Source organism: Armigeres subalbatus, chromosome 1, assembly GCF_024139115.2.
Source record: "Armigeres subalbatus isolate Guangzhou_Male chromosome 1, GZ_Asu_2, whole genome shotgun sequence".
Lineage (NCBI taxonomy): Eukaryota > Metazoa > Arthropoda > Insecta > Diptera > Culicidae > Armigeres > Armigeres subalbatus.
Window position 1 is genome coordinate 158,686,642 of NC_085139.1, and position 17,810 is coordinate 158,704,451.

The window sequence follows — 17,810 nt, forward strand, 5'->3', positions numbered from 1 at the left end:
CATCGTTTTTGCTCGAGTTTGACGTTTGCTCACTACCGCCATCAGGTTCGTGATTTGCCCAACTAACGGAAATCAACAGATGTCGCTAGTGTTTGAACGACGATGAAATTGATGAGTAAATGTTCAATGTGTTATGTCTGTTTGTCTGTGATTTGAGTAAAGCGAAATCGCCATTTTTCTTTCCGCGAAAATAGCGTTGTTATAAGTTTATCCTCGAGTTTATCGATAGAAAATAAGATAATAAATTACGATTTTAATGGAGAAGCAACGATGTGTCGTATTTTTGTAGGATTCGAGGTAAGTTCTGAATGTTTTCAATTCTGAATTATTTATTATCCTCCCGCTGTTATCCGTGCAGTAAGTGAATACAATCAATGTTCTTTCTAATTTCATTATCTTAGAGTGAATTTGTTGACCAACTGTGACAGTAGCAGCAGAACTAATCGTCGGGAGCAGATGTTTGCAGTTCACACAAATGGTTCCGGTAAATGCATTCGGACACCATAACAGTGCCTCCCGCTGCTGCGGTTCCACAGAATGGAATGGATCCCAAAATCGGAAGAAATGGGCATGAAACCAGCACATACTGCCCAACCCAACATTTAAACTGAATCTAGGTGATTGCATCAGCGGCTGCAGAAAATATTCCCACAGGAATCATCGTTTCGAAGCGAGCAAAATAGTCGTTTACTGAAATAAAACTATTTGCATGTTTAGGAAACGGCTGTCCCACGGGCTGTGCCCATTTGACAGTGTTTTGAATGTCCAAATACGATGAAAATTGATGGAATAAAGATAATGAGTGATGATTAGAGATACTTTATTCGACTTTGATTCAATTAATGTATTTTTGATTTCTATATCCGATCCTGAACCTTTTGTTTATGAATAATGAGGATTTTTTACCCATTTCTGATCGAAAATACCAAGAGTGAAAAATACCCATTTAGTGAAGTTTGGTGAGCTTACCCATTAATGGGTAAACGCGATTTACTCATTAAATGAGTTATGCCGCTTTTCTTCAAAATGGGTACGAGAATACCCATTAATGGGTACTTGAAAATGTCCGTGTGATCCATTCCGCCAAATGGCCCTTTCTATCTAACGACCAAACGGCATTTTCAGCTGGCCAAACGACCATTTCGACCAAACAACCTGTTAGAATTGAATTGAATTGAATTTTTGGTCAAACCGTTTTTCATGTAATAACCGTTTCGCCCGAAATGTCTTTCGCTTTCCGCGCAAAAAAAGCTTTCCGCGCAAATTCCGCAGTCTTTTCTATGTTTATTTTGTAAAATATCCGACAGAAATTCCGAAAAACTTTCCGTGAATATTCTGAAAATTTTCACACAGAAATTTGTATCGATTTCTTGCAGACATTCTGAAGAATTTCTCACGAATAAATTTCCTTGCGAATTCCAAAGAGATTCCAAAGAATTCTCGAAATTTCAAAGTAGTTCCGGTGAATAATTGGGAAATAATTTCGGAATGAATATTTTAGAAAAACTGAGAATGTTAGCTAAATTTTTGAGCACCCCCACTTTACATTCCATGCATGTTCATCCCACATGCCACTCTTGTTTTACCTTTCGTAATGTATATTTCCCTTTTTGCTAATACATCAGTTCATTCCTATCGTTCGTGACAAACGGTCGTACATCGATGTACTCTCGAATCCGAAAACACCCCGATAGTAGAAAATACAGTCCACTGCTTCCGGCAAGCGGACATTGTAGTCCTTCAGTCCGGATTTCCGTGATATAACCAGTGTTTAAGAATCGGGACAGTGTTTCGTCGCGAAATATATTAAATATTTGAGAAATTCAAGAGCATTCGTCCATCGCTTTTCGGCCGAATGTAACGAGGTGCTGGCGGCCATTTTGTGCTTCGCACGCTCGTTCGCCTAACGAAAAGAACCTTGTGATAGTGTTTGTGAGCATTCGTCCGTCGCTGACCGGTCGAATTTCTAAGAAAGTGTATGTGAATGTGCGCATACATCCGCCGCTGACTGGCCTGTTCATTGTGAGAATGTGAGTGTGTGCTGAAATGATACACACACCGAAGAAGTCGATTGAAGAACAGAAGTTGCAGCAAAAGAAGAAAGAAGAAACGAAGAAAATGGATGAGCAGTTGAAAGTGTTCATTCATCAGAGAGGGGCAGTGAAGGGGAAGCTCACCCGAGTGAAAAATGCGCTGGAGCACAGTGAAGAAGATCCGAACCCGAATATAGCAAATGTACATTTTCTGCGAGTCCATTTGCGCACAGTGGAGACCTGCTATAGTGAATTCAATGATTTACAAAATAAGATCTACGCATTGCCCCTCTCTGATGAGAGAAGATCAGAGCAAGAAGACAAGTACATTGAGTTTGAATTCTTGCACAACGATCTCAATATACGCCTCAATATGCTGTTGGAGAAAGCAATTCAACCAGCTACCAAGCCTCAAATTGTGGCCTCGAGCGCCGCTCCATCGTTTGTTGTACCTACTCAGTCCCACTTGCCACCTCTACAAGCGCCTCTACCGACCTTTGACGGGTCCTACGAGAAGTGGTTCTCATTTAAGTCAATGTTCACTACACGCTTAAAATCAATAACACAGAGATGTGTTTGCATCACACAAAACGGACCTAATGCGGAACATCCCCTAGATGAGCGATAGTTACACAGCCACAAAAATAGCTCGTGTGGTTTTATTGAAGCTTGGATTTCAATATTTTCAACAGTATTTGGTTCCTCATGAAACAAGGAATCTGTTCAAACGTTAACATGTTGAAAAGGACCGTTATCACGACCGTACGAGGCATTTTTGTGCCTGTGTAACTGTCGCTCATCTAGGGGATGTTTCGCATTAGGTCCGTTTTGTGTGATGCAAACACATCTCTGTGTTATTGATTTTAAGCGTGTACTATTATAAACCGCTACAAACATGAGGAACCTGCGATTAAATTATTCCATCTTCGAAACTCTCTTGTGGGCGCGGCTAGCGGTATTATTGACCAAGACATAGTCAACAATAATGACTATGACGCCTCAGAAGAAAGGCGTATTTCCTCAGTACGGTTCTACAGTCGACTTCCTGCAAGAGCAGTGCAGGATTATGGAGAAGATTGACATCAACCCAAAGTCGTCGATGGAAAGTGTTAAAGTGAAAACGATGAACAAAGGTCACTCTCTGGTGACTACGAATGAACAGAAAAAGGAAAACAAGTGCCTAAAGTGTAGAAACAATCATGAGCTCTGGAGATGTGAGCAATTCAAAAACATGACAATAAGTGATAAATACAGTGCGTTGAGAAAGTGGGGCTTATGCTTTAATTGCCTGCAGCGGGGACATCGCACGAATGGATGTGCTTCCTCATTTAATTGTCGCGACTGTGGTAAACGTCATCACACTATGCTGCACAGCGACAGTCCCTCAACGCTGGTATCAACGGATTCCACTGCGAAACCCAGCAGCGAAATGCAGTCATCGACAGACAAGAACAAGAATACAGAAGTGGCGCATTTGGAATCGGCCACAACTCTGTGTATCAGTATTCTTTCTTCCAAACAGACGCTTCTTTCCACTGCAGTCGTAATGGTCCACGGAAACAGCAGCGCACTTTATCCCTGTCGAGCTCTCTTAGACTCGGCATCGCAGATCCACGTTGTAACCGAACAATTTGCGAATTTGCTATCGCAGCGAAAGGAACCTGCCGATTTTTTGGTTAGCGGTTTAAACGGCAGTACAACCCACCTACGGAAAAGAATCCGTACTACAGTGAAATCTCGCGTAGCAGGCTTTACAACCGAATTGGATTTCTTGGTTGCTCCACGCATCACCGATGAGGTTCCGATGAAAACGATCGATGTCTCCAATTGGCCAATACCGAAGAAAATCGAGCTTGCGGACCCTACATTCAACCAACGCGGACGCATAGACATGTTGATCGGCGCTGAAATCTTTTGGAACCTACTGCAAGGAGGACGGATCCAAATCGCACCGAATCTGCCAACCCTAATAAACACAGAGTTTGGATGGATTATTGGTGGAATCGTGGATGAAGAAGGCCCTGTTATCGCTCGCTCGTTTTGTCAAACTGCGAACGAAGAGCGATTAGAAGATTTGCTCAGCAACTTTTATCGTCTAGAAGCCTGTGATGAGATCCAAACTACCACAACTAAATCCGATCAGCAATGCCTGGATCATTTCAAGTTGACGCATTTTCGGGACGAACAAGGAAGGTACTTCGTACGACACCCATTCAATGCACGGAAAGATGAATTGGGTGATTCTCTAGAAATGGCAACTCGCCGATTTCTGAATCTTGAACGACGACTGGACAGGGAACCGGAGCTCAAGCTACAATATAGCGCATTTCTTGATGAGTATATAAGATTGGGTCACATGCGGGCCATCGAGATTGACGATACCTCTTATTCAGAATCAGCGTTCTTCCTCCCGCACCATTGCGTGTTAAAGCCGACGAGTACTACAACGAAATTAAGAGTTGTTTTTGACGGCTCTGCGAAAAGTTCATCTGGTGTATCAATTAACGATGCATTAGAAGCAGGCCCAGTAGTTCAGCGAGATTTAGCATCTATTCTGGTGAACTTCCGCGCATTCCGATACGTCATAACTGTCGATATCCCTATGATGTTTCGACAGATTGGTGTTGCGTTTCCCGATACAAGGTATCAAATGATTCTGTGGAGGAAGAATAAAACTGAGTCACTAACTGCGTGGGAACTACAAACCGTAACCTACGGTTTGGCGCCGTCACCGTTTCAAGCTACGATGACATTTAATCAAGTTGCTGAAGATCATGGTGATGAGTTTCCTTTTGCTGCGTGCGCCATCAAGAAGGGCGCGTACATGGATGATATTTTGATGGGATCGAACACGTTACCGGAAATTTGTCAGCTGCAAAAGGATGTGACCGATCTTCTCGCAAAGGGTTGTTTTAGAGCACATAAGTGGTGTTCAAACGCAATAGAAGTTATGAAGCATATACCGGACGAGTTACGCGGAATCGATTTTGAAGTAACTGGAGACAATCCGAGTATGACAGTGAAAACCTTAGGTGTAGTCTGGAATCCGACAGAGGATTGGTTTACTTTCCGCGTTCCGGACGGTGATCTGAGTTCCTGTACTAGGAGACAAATTCTCAGCGAGATAGCAAAAATCTTCGACCCTATGGGGCTCATCGGGCCGGTAATCACATCGGCGAAGCTTATACTGCGTGAAGTTTCATTGCTGCGGGTGGATTGGGACGACCCGGTCCCACAAGACTTGATTCAAATTTGGAGGTCGTTTTGACTAGAACTGATGCATTTGAACGAGTTACGAGTTCCCAGATGGATTTCTTCCGAAATTGCAGTAACAGTAGAGCTACACGGGTTCTCCGACACATCGGACCACGCCTATGGTGCATGCGTTTATACCCGAATGGTCCATCCGAATGCAGAAGCTACAATGCACTTGGTCTCCAGCAAATCAAGAATTCTTCCTACGATCACTGATGACAACGAAGAGAGCCGGTGTTACCTGATGGGGAATTACCCGAACTACGAATAAATTTGGCATTGGAACGAATGATACCAGGGAGGTTGAAATTTTTCGACAGATTGAGTAGTTACGATAAATTGCTGCAATCCATGGCCTACGTTGTCAGATTTGTAAATTACATAGTATCAAAGCGACGGTCTATCACCAAGGGACCGCCTACTTCTTCCGAAAGAGCACAGGCACTAACATTAGTGGTGCGGTTGGTTCAGCAAGAATCATTTCAACCTGAAATTCTAGCACTGAAGAAGGATGGTAAAGCAAGGCATCGGTTGTGTGGACTAAAACCATTTTTTGATCCAGTCGACGGTGTACTGAGAGTTGGCGGCAGAATCAAACACGCATTCATCCCCTATGACAGTCGTCACCAAATGTTGCTTCCGGCAAGGCACCCATTCACAACGTTACTCATCCGAAGTCTGCATCGTGCCAATTTGCACATCGGGCAGAAGGGTCTGCTCGCAGTCATCAGGCAGCGGTTCTGGCCGCTGAATGTGAAAACAGCTATCCGAAAGATTATTCGAAACTGCACCACCTGTTTCAAGGCCAATCCAAAACTGTGCAGTTAATGGGCGACTTGCCCTCTTACCGTGTGCGGCCTGCTCCTACATTTGCTAACACCGGTGTGGACTTTGCTGGTCCATTCCTGCTAAAATCGACATCTGTTGGACGAAAACCATTGATCACCAAATCGTACGTATACTTGTCTGTGTGTATGTTGACTCGAGCCATACATATTGAGCTTGTCTCGGATTTAACTACGGATGCATTCCTCGCTGCACTTCGGCGGTTTACTAGTCGGCGAGGAGTACCAAGTAAAATGTTTTCGGACAATGCGACTAATTTCATTGGTGCGCAGAATGAACTGGAAAGATTGGCAGAAATGTTCCGAAACCAGAAGGAAAAACGTAAAATCGCCGAATTTTGTAGCAAGTTGGGATTCGAATGGTCGTTTATTCCACCTCGGAGTCCTCACTTCGGGGGTATCTGGGAGGCAGGGATAAAGCAAGTTAAATACCACCTCACCAGAATAGTCGGAGATCGTAAACTTTCGTACGAAGAGCTGAATATACAACTCTGACCCAAATAGAAGCTGTGTTGAATTCGCGGCCGCTTGCCCCGTCATCTGATGATCCAAATGATTTCTCTGCAATCACCCCAGCCCATTTCCTCATTGGGCGAGAAATGCAAGCTGTGGCTGAGCCTTCATACTTGAACCTACGTGAGTCGACTCTCTCGCGATGGCAGCTGGTCCAAACCATGCTACAACAAACCATACTACAACGCTGGATTGCCGAGTGTTTGCCGGAGATGCAAATCAGATCGAAGTGGCTAAAACGAAGCAATATTCCTTTGGGTGCACTCGTACTCATCGTGGATAAGAATGCCCCACCGTTGCATTGGCAACTTGGGCGGATTACGGAACTACATCCTGGACCCGATGGAGTGACGCGTGTTGTATCATTGAAGACACCAAAGGGGGAGTATAAACGCGCAGTCACCGAAATTTGTTTGCTTCCTTTAGACGTGGACAATAATAATTGAAATAAATTTCAATGGCGGGTGGATGTTAGCTAAATTTTTGAGCACCCCCACTTTACATTCCATGCATGTTCATCCAACATGCCACTCTTGTTTTACCTTTCGTAATGTATATTTCCCTTTTTGCTAATACATCAGTTCATTCCTATCGTTCGTGACAAACGGTCGTACATCGATGTACTCTCGAATCCGAAAACACCCCGATAGTAGAAAATACAGTCCATTGCTTCCGGCAAGCGGACAGAGAATTTTGTAGGGAAGCTCCTCAGACTTCTCCGGTTAATGTCTTAAAAATATAGAAAAAAAATGAAAACCTAATGAAATGAAAAAATTGCTACACCGATTCACGTCGTCGCCGCCGCCGGCCAAAATTATGACAAACGCCGCCATCGACGATTTGTGGACCGGCGCAAACCTCTACCCAGAATAAGGCAATAATACAGATGACGCTCATAAATCGAGCATCAGTCTAGTAAAAACCCTTCTTTTAGGTCTGTCTCATTTGGAGAATTAAACTGAAATTAAAATTAAAAGTGACATTTCAATAATTATCAAATAACCCTGCTCGCAGAGCAAGATCACTTTTGACAGATATCGAATCATTTTGCATCGATGTCTTATTGGAATTGCTAGATAGCACCAACCATTCTTATGATTGGGTTATTTGCTAATTTTCGAACTGTCACTTTTAAGTTTAATTCTCCAAATGAGACAGAGCCTTATGTTTATGCCAAATGGTCATTATGCCAAATGGCCCTGAAATCAGTATGACTAGTTTTCTTTATTGTGCCAAACGGTCGTTATGCGAAATGATCTTTATGCCAAATGACCTTTGGCTATTCAACACGTTATGCCAAACGTGGGGTATCGTGCCATTTGGGGTAGCCCTCAGTTCGCCAAAGATTTTCTCCAACAACCCGTGAACGATTACTTCACCCTGTTATAGGGAACCGAAAAAATAAATGAATTTCTTCACTCACCGTTGTATTGATGATGCCATTTCCGTGACGCCGCAACGAGTTGGCAATATGCCCAATGTTAACCGTATTAAGGAAGTTGTTGTTACTCGACTGCTCGATGAAGATTTGGAAGTTCATGTTGTACACGTAATGGCTGACAAAGTGTTCGATGTTATGCATAATCTCCAGCACATCCAACCCCTGTTCGAGCGTTTGTTTTGGCAGCTGATCCTCGATGGTGTCGATCCCGAAAGTGGTCGCATGGCAACGCATCTCTTTGTAGATCTTCCAATCGTGCTGCGAGATTGAGGCCAACGTGTAGTACGTATTGCTTAGGTAACGTTCGACGTGTTCCTTCACACTGAAATACTGACCACCGACGAGAATGGGCTCCATTCTTACTAGGGAGTAGATCTTACTCAGGGCCATAGTAGTGTCGGTGAAAGGATTGTAAGGCTCAATCTGGGCAGTCTTGCCGTAGTAGTCCAAGCGGATGTACGATTCAATGTGGTTACTGATTTGACAAAGCAGTTTCTCTTGAAAAGATTTTCGATGATTTTTTGCCAGTGTTGTTACCGCTTTTTGCATGCAATCGTTGGAAGCGACCTTAGCTACTGAATCACTGCAGCCCGAAGCGGATTGCAGCAAGTATTTCAAGTTGTTTTGAGCTGTACTCTGATCGTAGAAATCCGAAATGTATAGCGAAATGAATGTCTGATGCCAGTAGAGGAATTGCGTATCGCTGAGATGTTTCAATTTAGTTTGCAGATTTGCCAGAGTGTCGAGTTGATCGAGGAGAATACGCATTTTTTCGTAGCTTTCTGGAGAGAAAGTTAAACGTGGATCGCTTATGGAAATTGCCAAACGGGCAATAGTTAGACGAGTGCGATTGGCAGGTCCACTCATGCAGCGTTCGATCACGTGGAAGGCCGAAAGTTTATCGATGAATATTTCACTCTTTTTGAGCTTTGCCTGCTTGGCGTCGGCTATTAACTTTTTCTGTAAATATTAGAGAATATATTACTAACTTTGATCATTCTTTCAATCATATTTTTAAATGATTAACAGATACCTTGGAATGCGCTACAATAACAAAAACTTTATGCTGCAAATGCTGGATTATAAACTGGTTGTTCTCCGCGATGGCTCGCTGATAACTGTCGAAAAAATTCTGAACAACTTGCAGATACTCCAGAAGCTTTCCCACCGCATGAAACATCTGCTGACTGATGGATTCGTGCATCAGCAGATGCAAAGAGGTTATCGATTGCACAAGAAAGCTGATTTCCTGCGCGTAGTGAACACCCTCAAAAATTAGTCCGCATTTCTGACGCAAACTGTCCAACGTTGTGTCATGCTTTGTTGTTTTGAAGGCCGCGGTGGTTCGAACCAGCCAGCTCGTTATCTGGATGCAATACACGAGTAACTCCTTAACCATGCTTTTCTTTCGGTAGGTGAGAGCGGCCTCTCGTGCTTTGCGATAATCATTACGATCGCAATCGCGTATGGATTTGTGACCATACTTTCGGAAAAAATCATCCGGAATCCACATTACCTTCCCAAACAATGGAACAGCACAAAACTAGAAGAAAAGCAGAATGGTGAAATTAGGTGATTTGGAAGATAAGATACTGCTATTAACAGTATACAATCACAATGTACCTTATCATTGATTTCCATCAAATTTTTAATCACTTTGTTGTCAATGCTCACAAAAATATAGTGATACAAGTTAACCATGGCATTCAGCTTAACTACGTTAGTAGTTTCATCAATGCTGGACAGATGCGCGCTGTAGCTACCAACTTCAACCAATCGTTGTCGAAGGTATTTCAAAAACTTCTCCGAAAGTATCGTTGCCGACTCAAGGACCAGCTTCTGTTTTGCGTTGAACATGGCCTCCAAAATACGCTGAAATTGTATAGGCCTAAGCAACAAAGTATTGCTAAGATGCTTCAAGTTTAATTCACCTTATAAGCATTCTCGTCGAGCCACACCGAAACATCATCGATAGCTTTGTTCAAATCGTAGATTTGATCCGTTTCGACCGGTTTTGTCATTTTCTTTGGATTCATTCTTAGTGCTCGCATTTGTTTCACATAAAACTTCCAGTACGTTTTGAAGACTGAACTTCCGAGGACACAGTCAAACAATAACGGCATATACATAAGTTCAGACAGGTAGTTGAACATAAGCTGGAATGGCAATATATTATTTGAAAACTTTGTTGAAGGAACGCCACATTAATACATATCGCAATAGATAGCCCGTGGATCCTGAAATTAAGAAACCCCATCCTATTATACACTTACTTACATCCATTTCCCAATTGGTATAATTGAAATTTCCCAGCTTATTCGATGGATCGAAAAGCGCACCTAGCTGCAACACGATAACCACGGCCACCTCTACGATTCGCTCGAAGTAGCATTTAATCCTGGCCAGGAGTTCGATTTTCCCGCTAATGGCCAGCAGAGATGATTTGTCCACCGACACAGTGCTGTCCTCCCGCAGCTGATCCGTACTATCATCCAGCGATTCATCGAAGCAGAGAAACTCCCGGATGATCAGCTCAAATTCCTCCTTCAACTGATCCACTTCATGGCATAGGGCACTGAACGAATACAGGATCTTGTTAAGAATTTTGTTGTCGGTGTCGATCAGCTGAACGCTGCTGAGACTTTCCTTAGATGAATCCAGCTGGACCGATATCGTTTGGGCTGATTGCTCGTCGCCATCTACGGCGGATGAAAGTCTTCGTAGTACAACGTCGTAGTTTTCGAGGAACATTCCGAACTCTTTGATTTGTGTTGCTCCATAATAATCTGAAAATGTTTGCGCGGAAAAAAAAAGTTAGCCGTCAACATAAAGACGGCGTATGATAACTTACTCAAGTTCTGCTGATTCCGGTGCATTGTACATGGATGTAAAATCACAAAATCTTTGCCGAATTCCGATAAAAATATCACACAAAATTGGAGCACAAACTAAACAAACATAAAACTGTAGGTAAACAATTGAAAAAGGATTGTACTTTATTTTATGTATCGCCAAAAGCATCGAATTGTAAAAAAAACTATTGTTTATGAAACATGAGAAAACAAATATTAACAATTTCTAGTTGGATTTATATTAAATACAATTTGAACAAAAATAAATAAATCAATGATAAATTAAGCAAAAATAATCGTACAATTTCTAATTTACATTTAGGACATTTTCAATTGGTTCAATATGCATGGCGTTACTTTTTTGACGTTTCGTAACGTAAACATGACCACTGAAAAATAGATGGTATTGGTGAAAGAAGAAAAAAATGCACGGAAAGGGAAACACAATTATTTTGTGTTTGAAACATGTTTGAAAATTCAACCAATTCAACCCGCACAATTTTTGTTGTTCTAAGAGCACCTCCACGGGAGTCCCCATCTGGGGCCCTATCGCTATTTCCGGGCCCTTTATAGGGACCCACTTTTACACCGGAGGTATCTAAACGGGAATGTAAAATAAGAACGCAACTCAAAATTAGCCGTGAGTTTCCAAATTTAGCGCCCCATACTGGGTCTATAGACCTGCAATACGAAAATATATATGTACTTGAGAATCGGTATAACTTTTTTATTCATTTAATAAGCAAAGCTATTGTAATTTTATTGTTTTCAATTGTTATTTCATCAATATAATAAATCCATGAAATATTCCAAAATTACATTAATACAATTACATCAGACCAATCATTAGACGGATTTCTAGATCATACACCGAATACTTTTAAAATCTGTTTAGTTTTTGGATGAGCAATACTAAACATAAGCGAATAATAAAAATATAATAGAATGTATCGGTAACATTTAAATATATTGTTATTTTAATGTACGTACAATAAAGATCTTTAACAACCGTGAACATTTTACAATAAGCGTACAATAGTTTGTATCGTTTGTCACACAATCTATTGTATTTCAATGGGTTATGTCATACAAGTTACTGTAAATTTTTATCCGGGGACAGAGTCATTAAAAAACATTCATAGCTGAGTTACGACGAGATGTTGAAATTAAGTCCATAATACCGATTTGAACTAAGCATCATAACTACACATCTTCTGTGTGAACAAATGTCAAAAAATGAAAATGTTATCTTTTTTTTTGTGAAATCATCCTGACAACATGTTTTATGTCGTGAGAATGTAAAACAAAACATCTTGAAAAACCAAACAAATGTCAAAATATGACATGTTATCAGTAAGTGGTGAGAATGAAGTCCAAAACATCTTTTAAGATCAAACAGATGTATGTTTAGCAAACACCTTTTCACAGCTTCTTTCAAACATAACATGTTTTCTATTTCATCTTTTTAACCGTCATACAAATGTCAACCCGTCATCAAATGTAGTCGTGCATACGTTTACGGCCCGATGAACACGTAGCGTTTTTTCAACGCTGCTGGCACGTGGCGTTGAAAAAACGCAGGTGTGCGTCGGTGCGGCGACGCTTCGTTACCGCTTTTTCCCGATGCACACATGTGTCCTTTTAACGCTGTGTGCACGCAACGTTACGTGTTTTTTTTTTTTTTTACAAGAGAGAATGCATTTACACACTAACCCAGTACACGTGCATTGTAGTTGCCAAACTACCACACGGAAGTGTACTGGAGTGTCGGACTCGACCATACCGGTAATACCGACTAAACTCCCTTGGGCTCCACCATCGTTTCCCCCAGGAACTACCTCGCAGTACTACTTCTGGGGGGATGGCAGTACTAAGCGTACTCGCTTATTATCGCTCACACAGGCACTCGTCCCACGCGAGACTGACTTGGGTGCTCGCACACCATTCACTCCATTTGAGTCTTACTTGGATGCTCTCCCGAGCGCTCCGCTGCCATGCCTCGAGGTGTCAATAGCGGTAACTGCCTGGGCCTACAGATATTACGCTACGACACTCCTGCCTCAGCACGAGCAGATCAATCACACCACTGCCGAAGCAGACCACACGCTACCCTGCCGAAGCAGACCACACGCTACCCTGCCGAAGCAGGGACACTCCCCATGCACCACATGTGCACAACTGTAGGTGTGTGGGTACAACCCACTGCTACCCTGCCGCCGAAGCAGCTTCTCCAAAGACCATTCGCTCCATGTGACCCTTTTTCGGGTGCTCACTCTAACACTCCACTGCAATGCCTCGAGGTGTCGATGGGTACCTCGACTCCTACCTCAGCATGTGCAGTCCATACTCAGACTTCTGCTGCGCTTCGAAGTGACAATAGCGGTGACACGCTATGACACTCCTGCCTCAGCACAACCAGATCACTCACTCCCTGCCGAAGCAGCTCACGCGCTACCCTACCGAAGTAGGGACACTCCCCAACTCACTCTAACACTCCACTGCCATGCCTCGAGGTGTCGATAGCGGTATGTAGGGACAAATCAACCATACTACGCTACGACACTCCTACCTTAGCATGTGCAGTCCATACTCAGACTTCTGCTGCGCTTCGAGGTGACAATAGCGGTGACGCGCTATGACACTCCTGCCTCAGCACAAACAGATCACTCACTCCCTGCCGAAGCAGCTCACGCGCTACCCTACCGAAGTAGGGACACTCCCCATGCCAATTGGCACTCCCTGGGCTTGTGCTTTTGAAGCGGCACACAGTGCTTTGATAGAGTCTGATTACGGGCACTTTTTTGGGAGGGATTTTAGCAGAGCCCACTGCTAAATCCCACCACGCCCTAGGCAGTTCTCCCTGACTCGCAGACAGCTGGGGAGGGGTCGTCAAGCCCTTGGACATGGTCCATGCTGTCCCTGCTGTCCCTGCTGCCCCCACGCAACGTTACGTGTGCATTACTCCATTTGATGCTGGGTACCTTGCGTGAACGCGGCGTGCACGCGGCGTGCACGCAGCGTGAAAAAAAGCTACGTGGACATCGGCCCTAATATGCACACCTGCGTTATTTCAACGCTGTGTGCACGCTGCGTTAAAAAAAAATGCTACGTGATGGGCTTCGGGCCTATGCAAGATGAATACAGTACTATAGGTGCTCCAATCTGCCAAGTTTGTGGAAGAGAAAAAGGCGGGGGTGAAAAATTCATTTTCAGTGCAAAACGAAAACAAACCGGCTGGCTCTCCCATACTAAAATCCAAGATGGCTGAATCGTGAATTTGGTAGATTAGAATCTGGGAGCTGCGGATAGAGTCAAAACGAGTGTCAAAGAATCTCCAAAGTAAGCTGTCAAAAAGTATCCATCGCATCGAGAGAGGTTTTGTGCATTTTGAGCGCAGCCGAGAGAGTACACGTATAAATCAACTCATACTAAGGCTGTGAACCATTCCACCGATTCGTTTAACTTTTAGTTAAAATTTGACAGTTCGATGGTTATTTCGCCGTGGTTAAATCGGAGCATGGTTAGATTTGACAGTTCGATAGTTAAACTTTGTTCGCGAGAAAATTGGCGCCAAATCCATTTCGTTTCGAATAACTATCAATCTGTCAAAACTCAAATGGGTCGGCTTCGGAGTAAAATTTTAATTACGATGGGAAAATAACCATCGAAGTGTCAAATTTTAACTAAAAGTTAAACGAATCGGTGGAATGGTTCACAGCCTAAATATAGCTAGTTTTGAACAAATTTCAATTTTCTGGCTTCATTTTAAATATATCGACGGATTAAAAAAAAAAAGATATTTTAGTTACTAGATAAAGATTGTCGCTGTCGCTGTCCGAAACATCTTTTGCTGGCGAGGATAGGGGAGCTAAATGTCAAAGAAGGAAAATCCATACGATTTGACAGGTATGTACCACACATGTTTCGGACAGCAGAACAAAGGGAACCGAAGCGACAATCTTTATCTTATGCGACACGTTAATTTATGCGATGCAGTAAATTGACGAAATCTTTGTAATCAAGTTTATAAAGATAAACACAATGATAATTCAATGTGAGAAAATCGTAATGTGTACATTGAACACCGAGAATAAATTTGCGAGTTTCAAGCAAAATATCTTGAAAATTGGATTCGAACGAGTCCGCAGCTCCCAGATTGGAACACCTGGTGTGGTGTAAATATTAATCTTGGGCGTATGATTGGATGGTATTCGCATCTAATTTTCATTGGGAATGTGCATGACTTTTGCGTTGCGGGTTGCGGGGTTTGCGGGTTGCATCGGCCAGAACATAACGCCTTGCAACGTTTTCTGCATCAGATCAGAAAAGCGCATCATTCTTCTCTGTTCTCTGTATTCTAGTAAACACGTATCGACTTTGAAGGAATTTAAAAAAATCTTCTGGGATTTACAATATTCTGTGAAATCGTTCATAAGTATCGTGAAATTGTTGGTGACAAGGGGTGAAATAAAACTAACGAAAATGAGTGAAGTGGGTTTGGTTGAGGTTGAGCCACAGCAAGTGGAATTGCAGGATTCGAACAAAATCAGCAAATGCACGGATGTTGCCGACGCTTTGGGGCACGGAAATGGCCTGTAAGTTTTCTGTTCTATCTTTTATTTCGTTGGTCGTCCTTTTCGGGATGTGATTTTCTACCTGAACCATGCAAAAGATGTAGTTTTTCTTGTTACCTTCGGGTATCCTTCGAAGATGGGAATATGGAATGACGATGGAAAACAAAGAAAAAAACATCAAGACAAAAAGCATAACGATATGCACCAGTGACTGTCAACGGTTTAGTCGCAACCCATAGAATTTGTAAAATTTTGGAATTGTAATTGTACATAATATATTATCATAACGGAATCCTATAGGTTACCCCATATTTTAGGTCAAGGAAGAAACACTGATATTAAAACACATTATTCTATAAAAAAATATTTGAAGGTTGTTTTGTTCTATTTCTTCCCATTGAACTTGTCCTGATGTAAAGCTAACTAACAGGTCCACGTATAGTTAATAAATTACAATTACAATAGGAAAAAAATAGTGTGTGGACAATAGAACAAACTTTCATCTTTCTGCCGGTCTATATAGTACAACGATGAGTGATTCTTTTACCGTTTCAGGAATAATTCTGGGAATCGGTACAAAATTCGCATGCCGGTGGATCGCTATGCGTCGGAATATAACATGAATCATCCAAAGCGCGGGCTGGCGCTGATTTTTAATCATGAACACTTTGAAATCCCTCAACTGAAGGCTCGAACCGGAACCAACGTGGATTGCGAGAATCTGGCAGCCACGCTAAAGTATCTGGACTTTGATGTTCGCGTGTACAAGGATTTAAAATTGCGGGAAGTGCAGAAGGAGGTGGAGAAAGGTTAGTGGAATTGGTAACAATATTTCAGTAACAGGATTGATTTGATTGAGGTTAGGGAAACGCCAGTTGAAATAATATAAAATTCATTATACATGAATGGAATTCTGAAAATCCCCAAAAAAACGTTTTAAAAAGAAAGGTTGTTTGTCCTTTCAGTTGCCATGATGGATCACTCTGATCACGATTGTGTCTCCATCACTATCCTTTCCCACGGTGAGTTGGGCTATCTGTACGCAAAGGACTGCCAGTATAAGTTGGACATAATTTGGTCTTACTTTACCGCAAATCGCTGCCCAACGCTGGCCGGCAAGCCGAAAGTGTTCTTCATCCAAGCTTGCCAGGGAGATCAACTAGACGCAGGCGTCACCCTAGCCGAACGCACTGAGACGGACAGCGCCGGCTCCATGAGCTACAAAATACCAGCCCATGCCGATTTCCTGATCGCCTATTCAACCATCCCGGGATTCTACTCGTGGCGCAACACGCAGAAGGGCTCTTGGTTTATGCAGTCTCTTTGTCAGGAGATGAATCAGCATGGCAAAAAGTACGACCTGCTGACACTGCTGACGTTCGTTGCTCAACGTGTGGCGTACGACTTCGAGTCCAACACGCCGGATATTCCTATGATGCATCAGCAGAAGCAGATCCCGTGCGTGACCACCATGCTCACGAGGCTGTTGCGTTTCACCGACAAGTAATAATGTTGCGCGTGATCGCTTCTTTGAATCTGCTTTGAGCATGACACCTAGCGTAGGCACCGTTGAAATTCAAAATTAAGTAACACTTCCAAATCACCTGAGCCTGTGCACTTCGTTCACGTTCTAGACTGGTGGATTTGACTGAGAAATTGGCTGTTTATTGATTCGGATGTTTCACGTATGTATTTCCTGTATTGATATTCCTTTGTTTTACGCTAGACTAGGTTCTCTTAAACGTCTAAGTTAAATGTCAATTTTATAAACTTCAACTATTACACTCTGTATAAATCATTCTTTCTAAAGTACCTATGGATAGGTACGCATTAAATTGTGTATCGCTCGAATAGCCTATAATGTTTTCAACTAGCTTTCAATCCGTTTTTTTTATTTGTTGCCCAACAATCACAAAAGTTGTAAAAAAGTCGCTGTTGAAAAAGAAATCAACTGTTCAAAAATTGCCTTTTGGTAAGTGAAGTTAATACTAACGGAATATAGTGCGTAACCTCATACATTTTTATTTAATTAGAAGAAACAAATATTAATTGGATGTTCAGAAGTTTACTGTTGTGCAAAACAAGGATGTTTAAGTTTATCCTATGTTTTGCATATTAGTTAACAAGAAGAAAGAAACTCAACTAAAACCAATAGTGAAAAACTGACAAAAGTCCATTAAGTAAACTAAACTGCCCAAAACATGAACAAACTCAGAGATAACAACAACGTCAAGGAACCATACATTTTGTAGAATGAGCACAAATAAAACAAATAGTAAGCGGATAAGCAAAGCTGT

At 42.3% G+C, this 17,810-nt stretch overlaps 2 protein-coding genes across 3 annotated transcripts in view; one reads left to right on the forward strand and one right to left on the reverse strand.

The window, feature by feature from the left end:
- The window catches only part of LOC134205408 (WASH complex subunit 4), a 24,546-nt gene extending 13,462 nt beyond the window's left edge, over window positions 1-11,084 (reverse strand). For both annotated transcript variants that reach the window (XM_062680638.1, XM_062680637.1), the window contains exons 1-6: window positions 10,939-11,084; window positions 10,365-10,873; window positions 10,019-10,243; window positions 9,711-9,959; window positions 9,121-9,630; window positions 8,070-9,047 (exon numbers count right to left, since the gene is read on the reverse strand). In XM_062680638.1, the coding sequence (XP_062536622.1) occupies window positions 8,070-9,047; window positions 9,121-9,630; window positions 9,711-9,959; window positions 10,019-10,243; window positions 10,365-10,873; window positions 10,939-10,963 (2,496 nt within the window). In that variant the 5' untranslated portion in view covers window positions 10,964-11,084. The remainder of the gene's footprint in view (window positions 1-8,069; window positions 9,048-9,120; window positions 9,631-9,710; window positions 9,960-10,018; window positions 10,244-10,364; window positions 10,874-10,938) is intronic.
- Window positions 11,085-15,223: 4,139 nt separating this feature from the next.
- Window positions 15,224-17,366, forward strand: LOC134205414 (caspase-like). Its single transcript, XM_062680643.1, has 3 exons — window positions 15,224-15,534; window positions 16,069-16,322; window positions 16,479-17,366. The coding sequence occupies exons 1-3, from the start codon at window positions 15,422-15,424 to the stop codon at window positions 17,018-17,020; spliced, it is 909 nt and encodes a 302-aa protein (XP_062536627.1). The 5' UTR covers window positions 15,224-15,421; the 3' UTR covers window positions 17,021-17,366.
- The last annotated feature ends 444 nt before the right edge of the window (window positions 17,367-17,810 follow it).

Coding starts and splice junctions, on each gene's coding strand:
- LOC134205414 (XM_062680643.1), top strand. CDS start 15,422: ATGAGTGAAGTGGGTTTGGTTGAGGTTGAGCCACAGCAAGTGGAATTG. Junction 15,535..16,068: donor TTGGGGCACGGAAATGGCCT/GTAAGTTTTCTG, acceptor TTACCGTTTCAG/GAATAATTCTGGGAATCGGT. Junction 16,323..16,478: donor GCAGAAGGAGGTGGAGAAAG/GTTAGTGGAATT, acceptor TTGTCCTTTCAG/TTGCCATGATGGATCACTCT.